At 43.6% G+C, this 26,696-nt stretch overlaps 1 protein-coding gene across 3 annotated transcripts in view; it reads left to right on the top strand.

The window, feature by feature from the left end:
• Positions 1–26,696, top strand: part of sorcs2 (sortilin-related VPS10 domain containing receptor 2) — a 738,192-nt gene that overhangs the window by 255,719 nt on the left and 455,777 nt on the right. For all 3 annotated transcript variants that reach the window (XM_063046317.1, XM_063046318.1, XM_063046316.1), the window contains exon 3: positions 22,730–22,829. In XM_063046317.1, the coding sequence (XP_062902387.1) occupies positions 22,730–22,829 (100 nt within the window). The remainder of the gene's footprint in view (positions 1–22,729; positions 22,830–26,696) is intronic.

The raw sequence follows: 26,696 nt of genomic DNA, 5'->3' as shown, positions 1-26,696 counted from the left end.
TAGCAAATGAATACAATTCCCTTATCAATAATTATAACCCAAACAAGCTGCTAGTGAGAGAACCACTGTCTCAGCAGTTAACATCACAGAGAAGCCATTTTTATTATAGCGTAACAAAGAAGCCACTTTTATTAGCCTTAGCAGTAACATAAAAGAAGAAACCCCTTACACATGCAAATAATTTAAATATCCAATTGGTGTCATGGGTAAAGGGAGATTACATTGTTTCTTGATTGAAAACTGAAACTAATCTGATATGAGGGTTTTCATTTCTGCCATACTCAAATATTGACTGAACTATGTAACATTTTGTGGAATGGTTGAACTAACAAAATTTCAAGTGTGTCCTTTTAGATCTTTTATTTCCATCTTTTTATTGTGTTATTTGTCTCTGTTACCTCCTCACACAACACTTCCCCAAACAAATATTTCCTTCCATTTTAATCTGGTCCTAACATATTGATGCAGCAAGACAGGGGCTATATTTCATTAGGAGTTTGAAGAGATTTGGTTTCTCACCTAAAACTTTTAAACTTCTGCATGTGTACAGTGGAGAGCAATCTGACTGGCTGCATCACTGTCTGGTATGGGGAGAGGGCTACTGCACAGGATTGAAGTAAGTTGCAGAAAGTTGTAAAATTATTCAGCTCCATCATGGGTACTAGCCTCCATGGTATCCAAGACATCTTCAAGGAGCAGTGCTCAGGAAAGTGCCATCCATCGTTAAGGTCCCACACTTCCCAGGACATGCCCTCTTCTCACTGTTACTTCCGCCACCTCCTACGGGATCCCACCACCAAGCATATCTTTCCCTCCCCCCCACCGCTTTCCGTAGGGATCGCTCCCTACGCGATTCCCTTGTCCATCCGTCCCCCCTATCCCTCCCTACTGATCTCCCTCCTGGCACTTATCCTTGTAATCGGAACAAGTGCTACACATGCCCTTACACTTCCTCCCTTACCACCATTCAGGGCCCCAGACAGTCCTTCCAGGTGAGGCGACACTTCACCTGTGAGTCGGCTGGGGTGATATACTGCGTCCAGTGCTCCCGATGTGGCCTTCTATATATTGGCAAGACCCGACGCAGACTGGGAGATCGTTTCGCTGAACACCTACGCTCTGTCCGCCAGAGAAAGCAGGCCACACATTTTAATTCCACGTCCCATTCCCATTCTGATATGTCTATCCTTGGCCTCCTTTACTGTAAAGATGAAGCCACACTCAGGTTGGAGGAACAACACGTTATATTCCGTCTGGGTAGCCTCCAACCTGATGGCACGAACATTGACTTCTCAAACTTCCGCTAATGCTCCACCTCCCCCTCATACCCCATCCGTTATTTATTTATATACACACATTCTTTCTCTCTCTCTCCTTTTTCTCCCTCTGTCCCTCTCACTATACCCCTTGCCCATCCTCTGGGTTTTCCCCCCCTCCCCCTTTTCCTTCGCCCTGGGCCTCCTGTCCCATGATCCTCTCATATCCCTTTTGCCAATCACCTGTCCAGCTCTTGGCTCCATCCCTCCCCCTCCTGTCTTCTCCTATTATTTCGGATCTCCCCCTCCCCTTCCCACTTCCAAATCTCTTACTAGCTCTCCTTTCAGTTAGTCCTGACGAAGGGTCTCGGCCCAAAATATCGACTGTACTTCTTCCTAGAGATGCTGCCTGGCCTGCTGCGTTCACCAGCAACTTTGATGTGTGTTGCTTGTCTCACTGTTACCATCAGGTAGGAGGTACAGGACCCTGAAGGCACAGCTTTTCCCCTCTACCATCTGATGTCTAAATGGACATTGAACCCATGAACACTACCTCACTACTTGTTTCTTATTTCCTGCCGCAAAGTTAACAAATTTCACAACATATGCTGGTGCTATTGTTCTGTTTCTGACTTTGCTATCTTTCTGACTCTCTCTTCAGGAATTCACTACTCTTCCAATCACTTTTTGCTCAATCATTCACATACGCATTTTACTTCACAATGTTATATAATAATTAACACTGGGTTTAACTAAATTGGAAATTCTCTTCAGTGTACAAAAAAATGAAGTTTTCCCTCAGTCTTTTCTGAAGACTGTGTTATGCTGCCTATGATATTGGTAGGTTGAAACTTTCATGCATAAAGTAGGCTTTTTGAAAGACTGCTTTGAAATATTTAAGGTTTGACTAGGTAGAGAGCATGATGGAGACTCTGGCCTGAAATTAACCCTCTTCACAACAGATAAGTTTGTGCTGATTCTAAGCTGTTCATCAAGTTCCAGTGTATAGTGCCATTAACATATTAAACAAGGTGTAAATAATGCAAAAAATATTAATGTGGAGATTTAAGGCAGGTAACCATGCACCAAGATATGGGACTTAACTCGTGGGTTAGAGAGAAAAAAATGGATGTTTGTAGAAGGAATGTTGGAGCCTAAAGCTGAAAAAGATGGAAGCCATTTATAAAGTAAAGGAAGTTGGGAAACATGTGGCCTGAACTGAAAGAAGGCATACAACTTTCAGGGTTGATGGGCCGAAGGAACTCACTGAGATAAGATGGGCTCAGTTCTGGAGGAATATGAACAGAGAATCAACATTAGAACCTGAAGCAATGGTGAACAGGAAGCATTTAATGATCAGTGAACATAAGGTTCAGTGAAGAGAGAGTAGAATATCAATCTTGATGGTATGGAGGTGGAGGACGAATCAGGGACCAGGAGATATTTAGAGGAGTCAGATTTGGAGGTGACAGATACATGGTTGAGACCAGTGGCAGGTTAACAGGACATGGTGGTTAATGATGTGTATTTAATGTTTCAATGATATTAGAGTAATATTGTAAATATATTGTTTGATTAAGCATTATTTGTTTAATTTAATATGGGTTCTAGGAAAAAGTAAGTGAATGGTAAATGTCACCACACTGCCACATCATATGCTTAAAGTAAAAATAAATCTAAACATACAAGTTACAAAACTTAACAGTTAACATGGGAAACACAAAACACAACAGCAATTAATATCTTCTGCCACTAACCTCTATTTGACCTCATCTTCGATCAAGTGAAGCAAATGATGAAAGCAAATTTTTGTCCTAGAATGAATGACATAATAACATAACGTCAGTAACTATGACCATTTTGCTTTTCATAGAGGTTAAAGGAAACCCCTTTGATGTTGGTTTGAAAGGAAATTATGGCAGAGTTTTGACATTAAAATAGAAAATGCCTGAACCGTTAACAATCTCATGGAAGAGAAGCAGCAGTGTGAAGTGTTTCAATAATAAACCAAACCGTCGCTCTATTTCCGCAACCTGACACAAAAGGTATTTTCAGCTTTTCCTATTTGAGTTCCCCAATGACCTTGGTTATCGTTCATTGAAGTTTTAATTTCCATTGCAAATTTGAAAGCTGCCATCATCTGTTCAAGCCCCATCTCAGTGTTTAGGCTTGACTGCTTTTTGAGGTTCAGCTGGATGTTTATCTAAAGTTAAATTGGCATTTCAAGTTTAAATGCAGGATTTAATTACTGGCTTGGCAGCAATATTTTCTTAGATCACAACCTGACAGCTGCTGGATGATTTCTTGTCCAGAATGATTGTTCAGTCTTAATTGCCTTTGTTAAACAGAAAATTGGTGCATCAGGTAAGCACACAAAATGGGGAGAGGAAGTAAGCTTGTGGTTAACATGTTTAATTGTTTTGAGTTTATCAATGTTGTAGAAAGCAGAATTACAACAGAAGGGAGGAAAAAGTAAGTAGACATTGTAGGAACACACATCAAAGTTGCTGGTGAACGCAGCAGGCCAGGCAGCATCTCTAGGAAGAGGTACAGTTGACATTTCGGGTCGAGACCCTTCATCAGACATTGTAGGAAATGATTTTATTTTACAGTACGTTTTGGATGTCATCCCATGAACCCCATGCTTTGTCTATCAAATCTTCCTCACTGGTTTCAGAGAGCAACTAAACATCCTGCCCTGAGCCACTGACAGTGGTACAAGACAGCGAGAATGACTTTGATAAAACATTAAGCTAAAACTATAAGAATAACTACCAAAGTTTGCTGAATATGTAAGCACAGATAGAAAAGTAATCTGTGATAATTCTGCAGAAGAGCACAGCAAGTTGATAATGATACACCAGCTGGAGTACATCATGGAGAAATATGAGGTGATCCACTTTACTGGTTGGCATCTTTGTAGGCAGACGTTTGGGATTGAGGATGACTGGCTTTCTGTCCATTCTGAGGGTGGATAATGGATGTGCGTGTAGAGTCTTGTAAGGAGGTGGCCGCTCCAAGCATACGTAGCGCACAATCTCGCATGTATGCAGGTGTACTTGCATGTCCAGTTCCAGGCACATGCACGCATTCGCTTGCGGTGAGCTTGCACTCTGTCATGGACACTTGCCCCTACTTAGAGTCTTTACCTTCTCAGATCTTCACAACCACCCACCCTGATCCCCTTTCTCAATTTCAGCAGGAATAATAGAAAAGCAGAACATTGTTCAAGTTGTAAATATTGAAAGTCATTGTTCAGAGAGACTGCTTATTCATAACATAGAATTAAGCTTTTGGCCCGCTGAGACGATACCAGCAAGGCTATTAGTCTTCTCTGTATCCCGATTGCTTATTCTCTCACACCCGTACTGATCAGCTTTTCTCTGCTATGGATAGGTAATGTGGAAGGAAACACACCCAGTCACAGGGGGAATTTGGAAATTCCACACAGATATCACATGTTCAGCATCAAACTCAGGTGCCTGGAGATGTGAGGTTACATCATGGACAAATGTGCCACTTGGCCACTTTCACAGGAAATGTAGAATGTTAGTGTGCTGCTACAGCGAGGACATCACCAAGGACCTCACATGGTCTGTACATACCGGCTGTGTGGGGAGTAAGGCATAACAGCATCTCTTTCACCTCAGATGATGGAGGAAGTTTGGTATGGGCCCCCAAATCCTAAGAACTTTCTACAGGGACACAATTGAGAGCTTCCTGACTGGCTGCATCACTGCCTGGTATGGGAACTGTACCTTCTGCAGAGTGGTGTGGACAGCCCAGCACATCTGTAGTTGTGAACTTCCCATGACTCAGGACATTTACAAGGATAGGTGTGTAAAAAGGGCCCATAGGATCATTGGGGACCCAAGTCACCCCAACTACAATCTATTCCGTCTGCTACTATCTAGGAAATGGTACAACAGCATAAAAGCCAGGACCAACAGGCTCCAGGACAGCTGCTTCTACCAGGCCATCAGACTGATTAACTCGCGCTGATTTGAGTGTATTCCAGTGGTCCCCAACCTCCGGGCCGTGGACTGATACATTGTTGCGAAGAATGCAGTGGTGCAGCGGTAGCTGGGACGCACCCAGCACATCTTTAAGAAAAAAGCCGAAATAAACAAAATAAAAGAAATAAACAAGCTAATTAATTAGGTGCCGCTCAGCACGTAAATGTCGACCCAGATCAGAGGTGACGCTATCGGAAAAGGTGGTGTATAGGAGGAAGATAGAACAACTGTTAAGTAGTGTTGCAGCAACAACCTTGTACTCAATGTCAGTAAGACCAAGGAAGTGACTGTGGGCTTCAGGAAGGGGAATTTGAGGGAACACACACCAGTCCTCATCAAGGGATCAGCAGTGGAAAGGGTGAGTAGTTTCAAGTTTCTGGGTGATCTATCCTGGGCCCAACATATTGGTGCAATTACAAAGAAAGCATGACAGTACCTATATTTTAGGAGTTCGAGACTTGATGTAACACAAGTCTCTAGTAAATTTCTACGAGAGATTTGCTCTGGCATTCCAACTGGTTGCCTCACCATCTGGTATGGAGGGGCCACTGTGCAGCATTGGAAAAAGCTGCAGCAAGTTGTGAACTCGGCCATCTCCATCATGGACATCAGCCTCCCCAGCATCGAGGATGCCCTCAAAAGGTAATGCCTCAAAAAGGTGGCATCTCTCTCACCAAGGGCATACTCTCTTCTCAAAGTCAAAAGTCAAAGTAAAAGTTGTTATCAGAGTCACCAAATACAACGCTGAGATTCTTTTTCTATGGGCATACTTAACATATCTATAGAACAGTAACTGTAAACAGGATCAAAGAACAACAAAGTGTGGAAAAGCAGATATAAATAGATAGCAATAAATAATGAGCATGAAATAACAAGATAAGAGTCCTTAAATGAGTGTACTTATTCCCTTTTGTTCAAGAGCCTGATGGTTGAGGGGCAGCAATTGTTCTTGAACCTGGTGGTACAAGTCCTGAGGCACTTGTAACTCATTGCTCTCATTGCTACCATCAAGACAAAAACATTTTAGGAACAGCTTCTTCCTCTCTGCCATCTGATTTCTGAATGGACAATGAACTTGTGTACACTACCTCAATTTCTTCTCTTTTTGTGTGACTTATTTAATATTTTTTCCAATATACACTTAATGTAATTTATATTTTTTTATTATTATGCATTTCAATGTAGTGCTGCTGCAAAACAGCATATTTCATTACCTAAGCCTGTGATATTAACCCGATTATGTTCCCAAATCTTGTCAGAAATGTGGAGTAGTTACGAATTCAGTACAGTGCCCTTTCCTGATTTTCTCTCAAGTATTTTACCTTGTCTGGATCTGGACCAGCTAGAAAAATGAGTGCAAAAATGGCAGATGAAATTAAATGCAGGCCAGTGTGAGGTGTTGTGTGTTGGGAGCCTATTCAGGGTAGGACTTGCACGGTGAGCAGGAGGGTTCGAGGAGTATGGTGGAACAGAGGGATCTGGAAATACAGATACATAATTCCGTGAAAGTGGTGTCACAGATAGATAGGGTTGTGAAGAGAGCTTTTGGCACATTAGCCCACATAAGTAAAAATGTTCTATACTGGAGTAGTGATGTTGAAGTTGTACAGGGTGAGGCCTAACTTGGAGCATTGGGTGACAGGTCTTGTCACCTCCCTCTAGGAAAGATATCAATAAGATTGAAAGAGTGCAGAGGAAATTTACAGAGATGTTCCAGGACTTGAGGACCTGAGTTATAGGGAAGAATTGAATAGGAGAGGATCTTATTCCCTAGAATGTAGGAGAATGAGGGGAGATTTGATAGAGGTGTACAAAATTATGAGTGTATAGATCGAGTAATGTGTGTATAGATCAAGAAATGCAAGCAAGCTTTTTCCACTGAGGTTGGGTGAGACTATAACTGGAGGTCATGGATTAAGGGTGAAAGGTGGAATGTTTAAGGGGAATGTAAGAAACTCATGGCTTTGAGGGTGTGGAACGAGCTGCCAGAAGAATTGGTGGATGCAGGTTCGATTTTAACATTAAAGAGAAACTTGGATGGGTAAACAGATGGGAAGAGAATGGAGAACTATGGTCCGGAACTTGGCAGTTTGTCGTTTGGCATGAACTAGATGGATTGAATGGCCTGGTTCTGTGATGTAGTGTTTTGACTCTACGACTCTAATATACTTTATTCATAGTATATTACCACTATCAGCTATCTGCTATCTGCTTTTGTGTTGTTAGAAGTGTGTATGTATGTTTATTTATGTAATCATCGATCCATCTGTACTAAAGGATTACAGTGAACTTTGTAGAATCTTTCCATTTCAAACATATCAGTCCTGCCGAGGGTTTGGTCCAAAACATTGACTGTACTCTTTTCCAGAGAAGCTGCCTGGCTTGCCAAGTTCCTCCAGCACTTTGTGTGTGTGTGTGTGTGTGTGTGTGTGTGTGTGTGTTGCTTGCATTTCCAGCACCTGCAGGTTTTGTCCTGTTTGATGTCAGTAGTTGTAGTGGCTTTCCTAAGCCCGCCGTGTTAGTTCAGAAGTTTTCAGTAGTTTTGGAGAATAGCGTGAGCAGATGAAAATCTCAGTCTTTTGCTCCTGCTGAAGTTCAGCAAGAGTTTCGGAGAAACCCAATGCAGAACTTTCAGGAATATACAAATGAATTAGGAACACTTGGCTCCTTTCACCTGCTCTCTCTTAATTGCATCATGGCTGCTGTTATTTTGTTCCTAACTCCGCATTGCTGTCCTGCCCATGGTAACCTTCTTGCCCTCTGCTTTTAAAATGTTATGACTCTACTTCCATTGCCCCTTGAGAAGTGTGTGACAAAGACTACGGATCCTCTGAGGGAGAAAATAAATTTCCTCATCTCTGTCCTAAAAATGTGTTCCCTTAGATTAGATCCACTGTAAGAAGAAATATGCCCTCCAAATCGATGATGCCTTTTGCAAAACCATGTTGGTTGCCCCTCAGGAGATGAATCTCTGCAAGATGAGCATTCACACTATTTGGGATCAGACTTGCGGTCTCAATTTTTCAGGGGTTGCATAGAAACAAGGCCAAGCTTCATCTCCATCTGTTCACCATGTTATTGAGAAGATATCATAATGTTTAAAAACCACTAAAGGCCCTTTACTCTGTGACATTGGATATTTAATCAGAGAAGAGAGAAGGCTAAACTGTGATTATTGAGATGTTGGAGATTCACAGAGAAATTCATGCTTTGAATGTGAAAACTATGGCCTCGGGAATGAAAAAGATGAACGCTTTTTAATATCTGCATTCACCTTCAGTTAGGCCTGGAAAGCTGATAATTCAAGAATGTTAGGAAGAAGTCTGATTCCTTTCAAAGGAAAAGGCACTTGAAGTTTGCATGAGAAAATTGTGGCCAAGATTTTTGATTGAATTAGTGACAGACTTCAGCCATTATTGTCTAAAACTCAACCGCCCTGACTTGTGTGCATGTTTGGTTTAACATGAAGTTTCTGTCAGTGATTCAGCATTCCATCACAGGCTGCAGTTTTCTGCCTTTTCATCATAATCATTGAAAATCAGCTGATCTATTTGAATTTCTGATATTCATAATGCTGTCCCACTGTAAAGTACTGGAAAATCTGAGCCTTTGTTACTGAAGGTAAAAGGGAGAATTTTAATATGGCCTATTAACCCATAATAATATTTTAGCAATGCAGCAAGTCTTAAAACAAACGGCATGTGAATGTATTGTCACTTGACAGGAGAAATTTAAAATGCAAGAGACTTTAAAGTTTTTGAAAAAGTTCTTGGTACTTCAAATTCTCTTTAATGCCAACAAGCTAGATCTCTGTTTTTCCGACTGACAACAAAGTGTGTCAGAAAGCAGAATGTACACGTCTCAATGTTGAATAGATCTTTGTGGGGAGCTTTCTTCAACATCACTGGCAAGGACCGTTGCTTTGTTATAGCCTGTAAATTCTGTCTCAGTTTGTCCTCCCTGCTTTCTGTCTAAGTGCTGATTCTGTATATTTCTTCACCCTTATGGAGGTCAAAGAAAGATTCCATTCAAATTCAGATTCTTTTATTTATCATATGTACATAAAAACAAGCAGTGAAATGTGTTAACAACCAACACCACCTGGGGGCAGTGTGCAAGTGTCGCTGCACATTCTGGCACTGATATAGCACACCCACCATGTTCACAAAGCACACTGCAGCAACAAAACAACAACCGCAATGCAAGCCCTTACCTCGCACGGGCGCACGCAGGCACAGCACATACAGTCCACTGGCCCCAGAACTGGCTGTAACCAGTTCTCCAGCCTCCAGAGGACTCAGACTCGCAGACATTGGGCCTTTGACTTCCCCGGTGGTTTTGCAGAGACTCACCAACTGAGGCTTTGGCCATCAGGCCTCAACTCCTGGACTTCTGATTGACCTTTGGGCTTCGATCTTCGGTATGGACCCTAGGATCTCAGATGACAATGAAAGAGGACTCTCAACTCCAGGCCTTGAACTCTGAACTGACCAATGGCTGGACCGCGAACACTTCAATCTCTGGTCACTGGCTCTCGAGCCCACTTCCCTCAGAGAACTCTGATACCGGAACGTGCCAATACCTTGCTGACCTCGGGGTGGGGTACCATCCTTGTACTCTCTGGTCTGGCAGCCCAGTATGTAACCATGCATCTCCTTTATCACACATGCACATATCTGGCCTTAGAGGTCAGGCTGGAGTCCAGGCCTCTGCTGTGTTCAAGTTCCTCCATGTTCCAACACCAGGGTCACTTCAGAGGTCGTTAGGGGTTCCACGAGAGATTGTGATTTAAAAAAAAATTGTTTTTTGAACTTCACACAACACACGATGCCAGTACTCGCAGTAGTGGGCAGAGACCCAGCAGCTCTGTCAGCAATCTCAGCCAGTATGGCAGTGCGCAGTCGCAATAGGACCGTGTTTATTTGTTTGAATTTATTCTCAGTTTTTGACGCGAGATAGGGGAGGCCATTGATAATTGGTAAGCACAGAAGGGAGGACGGTTGACTGATAATTGGCGAGCGCAAATTGCATGGAGGAGAGGACAGCAGGTTGATGATCAGTGAGTACTACATTGCACAGTCATGAGGATGGTAGGTACACTGATAACTGGTGATTGCTGTATCGCACAGAGGGGATGATGGTAGGCTGATAATTGGTGATTGCTGTATCGCACAGAGGGGATGACGGTAGGCTGATAATTGGTGATTGCTGTATCGCACAGAGGGGATGACGGTAGGCTGATAATTCGAGAGCGTTGTACCGCACAGAGGGGATGACGGTAGACTGATAACTGGTGATTGCTGTATCGCACAGAGGGGATGAAGGTAGGCTGATAATTGGAGAGCGTTGTATCGCACAGAGGGGATGACGGTAGGCTGATAATTGGTGATTGCTGTATCGCACAGAGGGGATGACGGTAGGCTGATAATTGGAGAGCGTTGTATCGCACAGAGGGAATGACGGTAGGCTGATTAATTGGAGAGCGTTGTATCGCACAGAGGGGATGACAGTACACTGATAACTGGTGATTGCTGTATCGCACAGAGGAGATGACGGTAGGCTGATAACTGGTGATTGCTGTATCGCACAGAGGGGATGACGGTAGGCTGATAATTGGTGATTGCTGTATCGCACAGAGGGGATGACGGTAGGCTGATAATTGGAGAGCGTTGTATCGCACAGAGGGGATGACGGTAGGCTGATAATTGGAGAGCGTTGTATCGCACAGAGGGGATGACAGTACACTGATAACTGGTGATTGCTGTATCGCACAGAGGGGATGACGGTAGGCTGATAATTGGTGAGTGCTGTATCGCACAGAGGGGATGACGGTAGGCTGATAATTGGTGATTGCTGTATCGCACAGAGTGGGTGACAGTAGGCTGATAATTGGTGATTGCTGTATCGCACAGAGGGGATGACGGTAGGCTGATAATTGGAGAGCGTTGTATCGCACAGAGGGGATGAGGGTAGGCTGATAATTGGTGATTGCTGTATCGCACAGAGGGGATGACGGTAGGCTGCTAATTGGAGAGCGTTGTATCGCACAGAGGGGATGACGGTAGGCTGATAATTGGTGATTGCTGTATCGCACAGAGTGGGTGACAGTAGGCTGATAATTGGTGATTGCTGTATCGCACAGAGGGGATGACGGTAGGCTGATAATTGGTGATTGCTGTATCGCACAGAGGGGATGACGGAAGGCTGATAATTGGAGAGCGTTGTATCGCACAGAGGGGATGACGGTAGGCTGATAATTGGTGATTGCTGTATCGCACAGAGGGGATGACGGTAGGCTGATAATTGGAGAGCGTTGTATCGCACGGGGATGACGGTAGGCTGATAATTGGTGATTGCTGTATCGCACAGAGGGGATGACGGTAGGCTGATAATTGGAGAGCGTTGTATCGCACAGAGGGGATGACGGTAGGCTGATAATTGGTGATTGCTGTATCGCACAGAGGGGATGACGGTAGGCTGATAATTGGTGATTGCTGTATCGCACAGAGGGGATGACGGTAGGCTGATAATTGGTGATTGCTGTATCGCACAGAGGGGATGACGGTAGGCTGATAATTGGTGATTGCTGTATCGCACAGAGGGGATGACGGTAGGCTGATAATTGGTGAATGCTGTATCGCACAGAGGGGATGACGGTAGGCTGATAATTGGTGATTGCTGTATCGCACAGAGGGGATGACGGTAGGCTGATAATTGGAGAGCGTTGTATCGCACAGAGGTGATGACGGTAGGCTGATAATTGGTGATTGCTGTATCGCACAGAGGGGATGACGGTAGGCTGATAATTGGTGATTGCTGTATCGCACAGAGGGGATGACGGTAGGCTGATAATTGGAGAGCGTTGTATCGCACAGAGGGGATGACGGTAGGCTGATAATTGGTGATTGCTGTATCGCACAGAAGGGATGACGGTAGGCTGATAATTGGAGAGCGTTGTATCGCACAGAGGGGATGACGGTAGGCTCTTAATTGGTGATTGCTGTATCGCACAGAGGGGATGACGGTAGGCTGATAATTGGAGAGCGTTGTATCGCACAGAAGGGATGACGGTAGGCTGATAATTGGTGAATGCTGTATCGCACAGAGGGGATGAAGGTAGGCTGATAATTGGAGAGCGTTGTATCGCACAGAGGGGATGACGGTAGGCTGATAATTGGTGATTGCTGTATCGCACAGAGGGGATGACGGTAGACTGATAATTGGTGATTGCTGTATAGCACAGAGGGGATGACGGTAGGCTGATAATTGGTGATTGCTGTATCGCACAGAGGGGATGACGGTAGACTGATAATTGAGAGCGTTGTATCGCACAGAAGGGATGACGGTAGGCTGATAATTGGTGAATGCTGTATCGCACAGAGGGGATGAAGGTAGGCTGATAATTGGAGAGCGTTGTATCGCACAGAGGGGATGACGGTAGGCTGATAATTGGTGATTGCTGTATCGCACAGAGGGGATGACGGTAGACTGATAATTGGTGATTGCTGTATAGCACAGAGGGGATGACGGTAGGCTGATAATTGGTGATTGCTGTATCGCACAGAGGGGATGACGGTAGACTGATAATTGAGAGCGTTGTATCGCACAGAAGGGATGACGGTAGGCTGATAATTGGTGAATGCTGTATCGCACAGAGGGGATGACGGTAGGCTGATAATTGGTGATTGCTGTATCGCACAGAGGGGATGACGGTAGGCTGATAATTGGAGAGCGTTGTATAGCACAGAGGGGATGACGGTAGGCTGATAATTGGAGAGCGTTGTATCGCACAGAAGGGATGACGGTAGGCTGATAATTGGTGATTGCTGTATCGCACAGAAGCGATGACGGTAGGCTGATAATTGGTGATTGCTGTATAGCACAGAGGGGATGATGGTAGGCTGATAATTGGTGATTGCTGTATCGCACAGAGGGGATGACGGTAGGCTGATAATTGGAGAGCGTTGTATCGCACAGAGGGGATGACGGTAGGCTGATAATTGGTGATTGCTGTATCGCACAGAGGGGATGACGGGAGGCTGATAATTGGTGATTGCTGTATCACACAGAGGGGATGACGGTAGGCTGATAATTGGTGATTGCTGTATCGCACAGAGGTGATGAAGGTAGGCTGATAATTGGTGATTGATGTATCGCACAGAGGGGATGACGGTAGGCTGATATTTGGTGATTGCTGTATCGCACAGAGGGGATAACGGCAGGCTGATAATTGGAGAGCGTTGTATCGCACAGAAGGGATGACGGTAGGCTGATAATTGGTGATTGCTGTATAGCACAGAGGGGATGACGGTAGGCTGATAATTGGAGAGCGTTGTATCGCACAGAAGGGATGACGGTAGGCTGATAATTGGTGATTGCTGTATCGCACAGAGGGGATGACGGTAGGCTGATAATTGGTGATTGCTGTATCACACAGAGGGGATGACGGTAGGCTGATAATTGGTGATTGCTGTATCGCACAGAGTGGGTGACAGTAGGCTGATAATTGGTGATTGCTGTATCGCACAGAGGGGATGACGGTAGGCTGATAATTGGTGATTGCTGTATCGCACAGAGGGGATGACGGTAGGCTGCTAATTGGAGAGCGTTGTATCGCACAGAGGGGATGACGGTAGGCTGATAATTGGTGATTGCTGTATCGCACAGAGGGGATGACGGTAGGCTGATAATTGGAGAGCGTTGTATCGCACAGGGGGATGACGGTAGGCTGATAATTGGTGATTGCTGTATCGCACAGAGGGGATGACGGTAGGCTGATAATTGGAGAGCGTTGTATCGCACAGAGGGGATGACGGTAGGCTGATAATTGGTGATTGCTGTATCGCACAGAGGGGATGACGGTAGGCTGATAATTGGTGATTGCTGTATCGCACAGAGGGGATGACGGTAGGCTGATAATTGGTGATTGCTGTATCGCACAGAGGGGATGACGGTAGGCTGATAATTGGTGATTGCTGTATCGCACAGAGGGGATGACGGTAGGCTGATAATTGGTGAATGCTGTATCGCACAGAGGGGATGACGGTAGGCTGATAATTGGTGATTGCTGTATCGCACAGAGGGGATGACGGTAGGCTGATAATTGGAGAGCGTTGTATCGCACAGAGGTGATGACGGTAGGCTGATAATTGGTGATTGCTGTATCGCACAGAGGGGATGACGGTAGGCTGATAATTGGTGATTGCTGTATCGCACAGAGGGGATGACGGTAGGCTGATAATTGGAGAGCGTTGTATCGCACAGAGGGGATGACGGTAGGCTGATAATTGGTGATTGCTGTATCGCACAGAAGGGATGACGGTAGGCTGATAATTGGAGAGCGTTGTATCGCACAGAGGGGATGACGGTAGGCTCTTAATTGGTGATTGCTGTATCGCACAGAGGGGATGACGGTAGGCTGATAATTGGAGAGCGTTGTATCGCACAGAAGGGATGACGGTAGGCTGATAATTGGTGAATGCTGTATCGCACAGAGGGGATGAAGGTAGGCTGATAATTGGAGAGCGTTGTATCGCACAGAGGGGATGACAGTAGGCTGATAATTGGTGATTGCTGTATCGCACAGAGGGGATGACGGTAGACTGATAATTGGTGATTGCTGTATAGCACAGAGGGGATGACGGTAGGCTGATAATTGGTGATTGCTGTATCGCACAGAGGGGATGACGGTAGACTGATAATTGAGAGCGTTGTATCGCACAGAAGGGATGACGGTAGGCTGATAATTGGTGAATGCTGTATCGCACAGAGGGGATGAAGGTCGGCTGATAATTGGAGAGCGTTGTATCGCACAGAGGGGATGACGGTAGGCTGATAATTGGTGATTGCTGTATCGCACAGAGGGGATGACGGTAGACTGATAATTGGTGATTGCTGTATAGCACAGAGGGGATGACGGTAGGCTGATAATTGGTGATTGCTGTATCGCACAGAGGGGATGACGGTAGACTGATAATTGAGAGCGTTGTATCGCACAGAAGGGATGACGGTAGGCTGATAATTGGTGAATGCTGTATCGCACAGAGGGGATGACGGTAGGCTGATAATTGGTGATTGCTGTATCGCACAGAGGGGATGACGGTAGGCTGATAATTGGAGAGCGTTGTATAGCACAGAGGGGATGACGGTAGGCTGATAATTGGAGAGCGTTGTATCGCACAGAAGAGATGACGGTAGGCTGATAATTGGTGATTGCTGTATCGCACAGAAGGGATGACGGTAGGCTGATAATTGGTGATTGCTGTATAGCACAGAGGGGATGATGGTAGGCTGATAATTGGTGATTGCTGTATCGCACAGAGGGGATGACGGTAGGCTGATAATTGGAGAGCGTTGTATCGCACAGAGGGGATGACGGTAGGCTGATAATTGGTGATTGCTGTATCGCACAGAGGGGATGACGGGAGGCTGATAATTGGTGATTGCTGTATCACACAGAGGGGATGACGGTAGGCTGATAATTGGTGATTGCTGTATCGCACAGAGGTGATGAAGGTAGGCTGATAATTGGTGATTGATGTATCGCACAGAGGGGATGACGGTAGGCTGATATTTGGTGATTGCTGTATCGCACAGAGGGGATGACGGTAGGCTGATAATTGGAGAGCGTTGTATCGCACAGAGGGGATGACGGCAGGCTGATAATTGGAGAGCGTTGTATCGCACAGAAGGGATGACGGTAGGCTGATAATTGGTGATTGCTGTATCGCACAGAAGGGATGACGTTAGGCTGATAATTGGTGATTGCTGTATAGCACAGAGGGGATGACGGTAGGCTGATAATTGGAGAGCGTTGTATCGCACAGAAGGGATGACGGTAGGCTGATAATTGGTGATTGCTGTATCGCACAGAGGGGATGACGGTAGGCTGATAATTGGTGATTGCTGTATCACACAGAGGGGATGACGGTAGGCTGATAATTGGTGATTGCTGTATCGCACAGAGGTGATGAAGGTAGGCTGATAATTGGTGATTGATGTATCGCACAGAGGGGATGACGGTAGGCTGATATTTGGTGATTGCTGTATCGCACAGAGGGGATGACGGTAGGCTGATAATTGGAGAGCGTTGTATCGCACAGAGGGGATGACGGCAGGCTGATAATTGGAGAGCGTTGTATCGCACAGAAGGGATGACGGTAGGCTGATATTTGGTGATTGCTGTATCGCACAGAAGGGATGACGGTAGGCTGATAATTGGTGATTGCTGTATAGCACAGAGGGGATGACGGTAGGCTGATAATTGGAGAGCGTTGTATCGCACAGAAGGGATGACGGTAGGCTGATAATTGGTGATTGCTGTATCGCACAGAGGGGATGACGGTAGGCTGATAATTGGTGATTGCTGTATCGCACAGAGGGGATGACGGTAGGCTGATAATTGGAGAGCGTTGTATTGCACAGAGGGGATGACGGTAGGCTGATAATTGGTGATTGCTGTATCGCACAGAGGGGATGACGGTAGGCTGATAATTGCAGAGCGTTGTATCGCACAGCGGGGATGACGGTAGGCTGATAATTGGTGATTGCTGTATCGCACAGAGGGGATGACGGTCGGCTGATAATTGGAGAGCGTTGTATCGCACAGAGGGGATGACGGTAGGCTGATAATTGGTGATTGCTGTATCGCACAGAGGGGTTGACGGTAGGCTGATAATTGGAGAGCGTTGTATCGCACAGAGGGGATGACGGTAGGCTGATAATTGGTGATCGCTGTATCGCACAGAGGGTATGACAGTAGGCTGATAATTGGAGAGCGTTGTATCGCACAGAGGGGATGACGGTAGGCTGATAATTGGTGATTGCTGTATCGCACAGAGGGGATGACGGTAGGCTGATAATTGGAGAGCGTTGTATCGCACAGAGGGGATGACGGTAGGCTGATAATTGGTGATTGCTGTATCGCACAGAGGGGATGACGGTAGGCTGATAATTGGAGAGCGTTGTATCGCACAGAGGGGTTGACGGTAGGTTGATAATTGGAGAGCGTTGTATCGCACAGCGGGGATGACGATAGGCTGATAATTGGTGATTGCTGTATCGCTCAGAGGGGATGACGGTAGGCTGATAATTGGAGAGCGTTGTATCGCACAGGGGGATGACGGTAGGCTGATAATTGGAGAACGTTGTATCGCACAGAGGGGATGACGGTAGGCTGATAATTGGAGAGCGTTGTATCGCACAGAGGGGATGACGGTAGGCTGATAATTGGTGATTGCTGTATCGCACAGAGGGGATGACGGTAGGCTGATAATTGGTGAGTGCTGTATTGCACGGAGCGAAGGAAGGTAGGCTGATAATTTAGTGAGCCCTGTATTGCACGGAGGGGAGGAAGGTAGGCTAATAATTGGTGAGTGTTGTAATGCACAGAGAGGAGGACTGTAGGCTGATAATTGGTGATCACTGCATTGCACAGAGGGAGGATGGCAGGCTAATGAGGCATATGAAGGGCATTTTCTGTGCATTAAATGGACTTGCATGACTTGAGCTATGATGTCAGCCTCTCCAGAATTACCTCCCCCAACTTCTGACGCGTTGCTGATAGACTTACGGGAGCAAACGAACTACTGGTGTAGTAGGAAATTGGAAGGGAACTGTCATTCTAAAGATGGTCCAGAGTGCCGATTTTTAACGTGGAGGTGTGGAGTATAGGCGGGAGGAGAGAGAGCAGCACGCCACGTGTGCACAGCCCTCTGGTGAAAAATGATATCGTATCCATTAAATAGGGGCCGTGGACAATTCTGATTTGATGGAGATGGAAGTGAAAGCACAGAGGAACATCTGGAGAAATTTCTGAAACGCTCGTTCGCTGCTGTCGTTACTGCGTGTTTGGGAATCTCCCAGAGAGGGCTTTGCCTGCTGTTGGCGACGGAGATTGAGTTCGAATCGTTCGGACAGAGATGACGCTTAGTACTCAGTGTCGGAGAGCTGATTCGGAGGCTCGAATTTTTCGGATGACTAGGAGACGGATTGTGGTCGGGCATGGCAGGGAGAGTTTTTCTTCCTTCTCCCGTCTGCGTGAGATGTGGGACACTTGAGAGACTTTGAACTTTTTACTGTGCTCATGGACTTCTTCATCAAGTTATGGTATTGTTGCACTGTTTAACTATATGTTATAATTATGTGGTTTTGTCAGTTTTTTCAGTCTTGGTCTGTCCTGTGTTTTGAGATATCACACCAGAGGAAATACTGTATCATTTCTTAATGCATGAATTACTAAATGACAATAAAAGAGGACTGTCTGTCTTCATAATCTAAATTTCACTGCATTAGTGCAACAACAGACACAAAGAAGTCCATGTTTACAATGAAAGCTACTTATCGATGGGTTTTACATGGAATAGTGATCCAAGTTGTCTTATTCCATTGTGCCTGGTCTGTGGCAAACAACTTACAAATGTAGCAATGGCTCCAGCAAAATTGAAAACACAACTACAAATCAGAGCCATATGACACATAAATTTGCTGATTATTTCAAATGACCATTGGAATCCCAAAACAAACAGATTAAAGCTTTTGAAAATAAAGTCATAGTCAGTAAAATGTTTCATGAAGCAAGTTATATAGTAGCTTTAAGACCAGTTCAAACTTGAGAATGTTTTTAAAAAACTGTGATAACCTAGAAAAGAGCACGCCAATCTCCTACTACATACAGAAATCCGGTGGCTTAGCAGAGGAAGAATTCTCAACGAGGTGTTTGTGCTGAAAGGTGAATTGCAGAAGTAATTTCAAGAAAATAATATGCCAAATTTTGCTCAGTGTTTTGAAGATGAAGAAAGGCTGCAGAAACTAGCCTACTTAACAGCTATTTTTTCATCATATGAAGCAGTTGAACAAGTCTCTGCAAGGCCCTGGAGAAAATATTTTGACTTCAAGTGACAAAATTCTTGGATTTAAAAGGAAACTGAATCTTTGGGAAAAAATCATGTTGCAAAAGGAAAAATGTTTCCACTGCTGTTTGGGCTTGAGAGTGAGGAAAGATATCAGAAAGTCTCAAGTCTTATTGAAAACCACCTGGAAGAACTATAGAACAAAATTCCTCCCTTTCAACACAAGTGTATGACTGGGCGAGGGACCCTTTTCTCTGAATTGTCTGCTCAGCCTGAGAACTTGACTTTGAGAGAAGAGGAAGAACTTTGTGAGCTGCAGTCTGATCATGCACTCAAGATGAAATTACCTGACCTGACCTGGACAAGTTCTGGATTTCTGTGAAAGAAGAGTATCCTGCCATTCATAGGAAAGCAATGAACAGTTTGCTGCAATTTTCAACTTGCATGTGTGCTCAAACTTTTTCTTGTTTAACAACCATCAGGAGCAAGGATAGAAATCATTTCATTTCAGTTGAAGATGAAATCCAAGTGTGTTTATCTCAAGTTCTACCCAGAATTGAGAAACTTATTGTTTGCCTTATTAGTTTTAAAAACTTATGGAAGGGAAAGAAAGATCTTTTTTCAAGAAAGTTGGTTAAAAATTCATCCTCTATTCAAAAGAGCATTGATGATTATTTTTGGATTATTATATCTACAACTTACTGATCACGCTGAAGTACCTTGAGCTATAGATATAATAATTTTTACACAGGGGTTCCCTGAGACCTGATCAAGGGTTCCTCCAGGACAAAAAGGCTGAGAAAGGCTGTCCTAGACCCTAACCTGACCCCAAACTCCCCCGAATAATCAACTCCCCTAATAATCAATTAACTTCCATAATTGATTATGGAAGGTTGAGGCGACATGGTAACATAATGCTTAGCACACCACTTTACAATACCAATGATCTGGGTTCATTTCTCTCCCACTGTCTGTAATGAGTTTGTATGTTCTCCATGTGATCATGTGGGTTTCCTCCAGGTGCTCCAGGTCCCACAGTCCAAAGACGTACCAGTTGGTAGGTTAATTGTGGAGTGATCAGGCTAGTGTTATTATGATTATGAGGGCACGCAGTCCTTTTTATTGTCATTTAATAATGCATGCATTAAGAAATGATACAATGTTTTTCCAGAATGATAATCACGGAAACACATGACAAACTGACTTAAAAACTAACAAAAACCACATAATTATAACATATAGTTACAACAGTGCAAAGCAATACCGTAATTTGATAAGAACAGACCATGACATGGTAAAAGTCTCAAAGTCTCTCGAAAGTCCCATCATCTCACGCAGATGGTAAACCTCCGGCGCCGCCAACTTGCCGTTGCAGCATCCTGGAAGCATCCAACCACAGTCTGACTCTGAATCCGTCCGAAAACTCCGAGCCTCCAACCAGCTCTCTGACACCAAGCACCGAACACCATCTCTGCCAAGCGCTTCGACCCCGACCCCAGCAATAGGCAAGGCCGAGGATTTGGGGCCTTCGTCTCCGGAGATTCTCGATCGCACAGTAGCAGCGGCAGCGAAGCAGGCATTTCAGAAGTTACTTCAGCTGTTCTTCCATGCTTCTCACGGCTGCCTCCATCAAATCTGGATTGTGCACGGCCCCCTAGTTACACATACGATATTCATTTGGAACGGCCGCGCACGCTGTGTCGCACTGCGATCTTCTCCTCCCTCCGGTTAAATCAGAGGATTGCTGGATGGTGTGGCTCCATATTCTGTGCTGTGTCAATATAAATAAATAGTGTTTGGAAAATTTGCACATAATTAGATGGCACTTTTTGCAGTCCCAACCTGTGCTGTAAAGTAATGTGGGAAGTGCAATCAAAGGTTTTCATATACTCTAAAACTGTTCAGAAATTGATATGATCTTGAATCTATATATTCTGGTAGATACCCAGCACTTGCACTGTTAAATCTGAACCCCTTCTCCCGAGACTAGACTCTCTTTTACCGGTCTGCTGCTTGAATAATTGAGTGTGGTTGAAAAGTAGCTTGCTGACCGGGAGTCTGTGTGGATGTTGCTGGAACAAAGCGAACGGACCACCAGTATGAAAGTGGATTCAGTTTGGACTGGGAACCCTTTTGTCATAGATTGGAGTCAGATTGTCTGCTGTTCTTGATGACAACCTTTCGTATTTCTGTGCTCCAGCCTTTTGGTAGGTTATCACAGTAGGGGTGAACAGAGTATGTTCTGTAATATAATGCTACAGATTTTGCTGCCAAAAGAATGAGTTTAATTGTGCTTCTCATTCTTGACTGTAAATCATACAGCAGTGTGATGAGAAAGGACAGACTCTGAATTGTCAATCACCAAATAAATTGCAAGTTGGGATAATCGCCGGTTTTGAGAGGCAAAATCTGTTCTACTTTATTCTCACAAAAACAGCAGATTATCCTTAATTTTCCCATAAGGATCGTAAATTTATTGCAATTGTACATTATTGCCAATTACATCTGACACAGAATGTTAGGGTTAACAGAATAAGTATCATTTTAATCAGGAGTTTTAGGTTTCTGCAATTCAATCTCCCTCTTGGGTACAGAAGGGGAATTGTAGAAATGATGCCCTGGATCCTATAGGTAGTAACTTGACTTGAAGTTATTAATATTTATAGAATAATGTTTATGTGTTGTTTTACTTCTCTCTGTCTCTTATCTATTTTCTTTATAATTTTCTCAGTTTTAGTCCAGCCTTTTAACTTTTCCCTCATATTTTTTTCAAATTTTGCTAGTTAAAGCCTGCTGGTCCTTCACTTTCCTAGTATGCATTATCCATTAGGAACTCACACATGTAATACTTCGCATGGCAAAATCCTGTCCTGCTGATGTGTTTGAGAAGCCGTATAACTGATTGGGTAGGGTAGAGCAGGGGCCAGCTCTTTGACTGCTAAGGCCCTAAACTTTCAATTCCTTCCTGAAACACATTATCGCCTCCTTCATTTTAAAATCCATTTCCCTTGAGCTGTTCTTGTTGTGTCTTTGGACATTTTTCTAATTTGGAGGAGCAGGTTGTTGCTATTACTGTATTTGTAAGTAATATTTGTCCGAAGTGTCACTGAAGCACACTCGTAGGGGACTGTTCTATTTGCCATGCCTTGCACAATATGGCAATTCATTAATTCTTTATTTGCTGTAACTAAAGATTGGAAGCACACTAATGCCACCATTAATGAGGACAATGTGCTGGTGAATCTGGTAAAGCCGCTGTGTCAGACCTCAAGCAACCTGACCTCCAGAGCTGTCAGTGGACGATTTTCATATTCCCCTGTGACTGCGTGGCCTTTCTCTGTGTGCTGCATCTTCCTCCAGCATCTCAGAAATATCCCAATGATGTACTTGTTGGTGGGTTCATTAGCCATTCTGCATTGTCCTTCGTTTATAGTTAAGGGATTAATATGAATGAGGTAAGAATAAAAAGAGTTCAGTGCAGGATTGGCATAAAAGGCGTGCTCAGTGGTTAGGGCAGACTAAATGTGCCTGGATGGCCTGCTTTCATGCTGTGTGACTCTATTTCCATTAAATCTAATTGATCATTGCTTTCTTATTTTGTTGGCAGGTCCTCAGATTATGGAACTACCTATATAAAACTGAACTTGCAGTCTGGCACCACCAACATAATTACCAATTTCTACATTTGCCCTGCCAACAAGAAGAAGGTATGTGCAAACTGACTGTGAAAATGGGATGTAGAAAGCGGAAGAGTGGGGTTGTACCGGCTGGCCATTTTAAAGACTGAGAATGCCCACAATGTAATTTATTAGAAGTTGTTTGCTGTTTAATATTGCTGCTGCACTTTCCATGCATTTGACACCACACAACAGGGAAACTAAAGCCAGATCACAAGAGATTTCTCAAGCAGATGTTACTGTTTCACTTTGCATAAATAATTGGTCTATTTTTCTTCAGCTTTTTCTTTGTCCGATGGTTGACATGACAGCGACCAGCATAAAGTCTATTCCTTGTCAAAAGGTCTTTCTTTCTCTTATGATTGTCGAAAAGAGAAAATTAGGTAGAAGGAAGAAACTATTTTAAAATTCACAAAATCAGGCATAAAATTAGATCCAGTGTCAGGGTAACATTAAGCCAGTACTACTCCAGAAAGTTGACAAGCCGACACAGGTTCATATGGTATGTTCCAGCCTGTAATTAGTAAAGAAAAAATACTGTTGATAGATTCTTTATGTGCATTGAACAAATTGGTATGCTGGTTCCTGTTTGAAAAGCTTAAGGTTTAGTGTAAAATTGCACATATTTCTTTCAGTTTTTCCAAAACATCTGGAGTATTATCGTTTGAAATAGCAGAACAGCATAATCATCTGCTATATAACAGCTTTTTTACTGATTTCCAGATTTTCTTTGTTCTGTTAGACTTTTATGCTAGAACCTGTTAGCTCAGTCTTTAAACTAAAAATATCTGCATTTTGAATATTATCAAATTGTAGCAGGGCAATATTTTAGTCCTGCTTCCTTCATTCAAAAAAGGTGTCCAGTCGATCAGGCAAACAACACCAAATTGTGTTTTGTTTATTAGCATGTGTAAGGCAGTTCAAGGTTATTTCAATGATATGACTACATCAGTTTGACAGATTTGTGCAAAATAATTGCTTGAATGGTATTTTCCAGCCTTGTTCTATGTCATTTTCAGTGGAATTGATAACCCAGCCTTCTGAGTTGTCCCTCAGGCCATATGATGTTCATACAACATTTTCATAACTGCCTTTTATACATGTTCAGTCTTCTCTTGCAAACAAGACAAAATTCCCTAAATTCAGTGATTTTGCAAAATGCTATTAGCTTCAACTGTGTAGCTTTGGGCACTGTTTAAAATTGGGAGAGAGAGCTTATAACATTTAGTCACATCAAATGAGAAAATGTAATATTTTTAAGTGTTGAGAAGCTGTTCGAGACAGGATTCATCTTCAAATGGCTGTCCATCTATAAGTATGGGGAAATATATTATTCTTGCACAATAATATGATTTGTAGTGGCGTTGCTCAGGAGCAGAGTCATTGTGTCAAAGTAACTGTCATCGCTGATAATTGAATAAATAAAAACAGTGACTGGGCCAGAGCACATGCACTCTTATGGCTCAAGTGTTTTTTTATTTTACTGTGCACAAGGAGAAAAACACGGGCCCCTGCCACCTATACTGTTCTGAGGTCTAAACAGAAAACTCCTACTTTTATACAGAATTGGCTTATTAGTTATCAATATTGGTCGTTTGTAAATTGTATGTGTTTGAATTCTTTATACACAAGCTCAGACTCCATTCACAATAGAGGTGTTAAAGTCGATCAAAACTTCAAGTGGACAGCCGATGACATTTTGAAGTTAGTTGAAGACAATAGAGCCTGAGTCGTTGGGTATCTTTCACATCCTTCTGCTATCTTGTCTGTCTCTGGCACCTCTTATTGTGTAAAGGGGGTGCAATGTTTTTGAAAGACCTTTCTGGAAAAGTCTCAGTACAGTGCTTTTCCTGTCTGGTTTGTGTACACCCTGTCACAGCCAACCCAGTCTATAATAAGCAGAAGTGTCTCTGATGGTCTCACTTCAAAAGCCTCATATGACTACAACTGCCCCAGGGTACTCTTGTTTTAATGTTTGCCTTACTACAACTACCACAACTATTTTGAAGTCAACTTCAAAAAAACAAATTGTTTTTTTTAAATTTAGCCATACCTCCATCATAAAGTACAAAAAACCCACTAGATTTCTGTCTGTTCCTCATTATCCCTTGCCTCAAGAAACCAAACCTTGACCACCTTGTTGGTCCATCTTCCACTACCCCCTCTCTGAATTCCTTGAATGTGATGTAACTTCCCAAATTTGTGTCCATCTTTCCTGATAAATGTGGGTTTGAATTTTCCTATTTGCCCTAGTACAGAAATGAAGCAGCACAATGTCATCTAATTGCTTAACCTTCTTGTGTATTTCAGATCAGGCTGCATTGGTGTACAGCCATCTTATCCCATTGTTACCCACCACTGGGCAAACAGCAACAATTGCTTTTTTGTCCTGTGCCAGGATCTGTTTTTTGCCCCTTCTACTTGCTGTACAGCATGGTCATCTAGCGTTATGGTGGCCATTTCCTCATGTATTCTGATGACTCCCAACTTATCTTTTGATGATTACTTTGTTGTTGATTCCTCAGCTACCTCCATATGATTAAATTCTTTGTCTAACACCTAATTCGGGAAGAGCTGAAGTTTCAGCTCAGAGGACTGAAAGCATCATCTTCAAACCTCAGTTCAAACTCCATTCCTTGCAACTAATCTCATTCATTTTTGTGTAGTTGTTTGAGACTAGGCTGTTCACAACCTCTGTTATATTTCATCTTACAGTCCTGCAGCATGGAAACAAGCTGTTTGGCCCAGCCTGTCCAGTGGGGACTCGTCCATATAAATCTACTCTTCCAGCACTTCCCTGATAGCCGTCTATGAATCGATGTTTCAAGTGCTCTTCCAGATAGCTCTTACATATTGCTAGGACAACGTCTTTCAATATATTCCAAGTTGTCATCACTCTCTGGGTAGAAAAGGTCTCAGATCATTTCTCTGTGTAATTAAACCCTTCCTTTGGAGGTTCATCTAGATCAGGGAAACTCCAAATTCTCTCTTTTGGAATCCAGCACCAACCTGATTTTCCCAGTCTACCTGCATATTGAAGTCCCCCATGACGATCATACCATTGCCCTTATTACATGCCTTTTCTATTTCCCATGGAAATTTGTATCCCACATCCTGGCTACTATTTGGGGACCTGTACATAACTCCCGTCAGGGTCTTTTTTATCCTTGCAATTTCTTAACTTTCATATGGTTAAAAATATCTGCCCGGTAAGGCAACCCATGAATACAATCCTTTTTTTTTCCATACTGTTCCAACAGTGGGTTTTATTCTTCTTTCAGTATTTCAATATTTTGTGTGGTTTTTAAATAATTTGTTTGATAAACTTGCAAAGAAGTAAATAATCTGTATGTTAAATGGAGTAAGATACTCAAGAAATTTGTATGCTAAGTAAATACAATGAGGTGGATTTTACAATTTGCCTGAAGTTTTAACACTTCTAATGGCTTTTAGATACTCGGATAGACACAAAGATTACAGCTGTAACTTGGGCTTGGTGTTCTTCCTGGAATTCAGCTGTTGTTCATGGAGTCGCATGGTATTACAAAAAACTGTGCAGCCTTAGAACCATCGAACCACAGAACCATAGAATATTACAGCACATAAACAGGTCTTTTGGCCCTTCTTGGCTGTGCTGAACCATTTTTCTGCCTAGTCCCACTGACCTGCACCTGGACCAAATCCCTCCATTCACACCTCATCCATGTACCTGTCTCCAAGTTTTTCTCAAATATTAAAAGTGAGCCCGCATTTACCACTTCACCTGGCAGCTCATTCCACACTCCCACCACTCTCTGTGTGAAGAAGCCCCCCCCTAATGTTCCCTTTAAACTTTTCCCTCTTCACCCTTAATCCATGTCCTCTTTTTTTTTCTCCCCGGCCTCAGTGAAAAAAGCC

The sequence above is a fragment of the Mobula hypostoma genome, chromosome 4, assembly GCF_963921235.1.
Source record: "Mobula hypostoma chromosome 4, sMobHyp1.1, whole genome shotgun sequence".
NCBI lineage: Eukaryota > Metazoa > Chordata > Chondrichthyes > Myliobatiformes > Myliobatidae > Mobula > Mobula hypostoma.
This window is presented reverse-complemented; position numbering and strand designations above follow the sequence as displayed.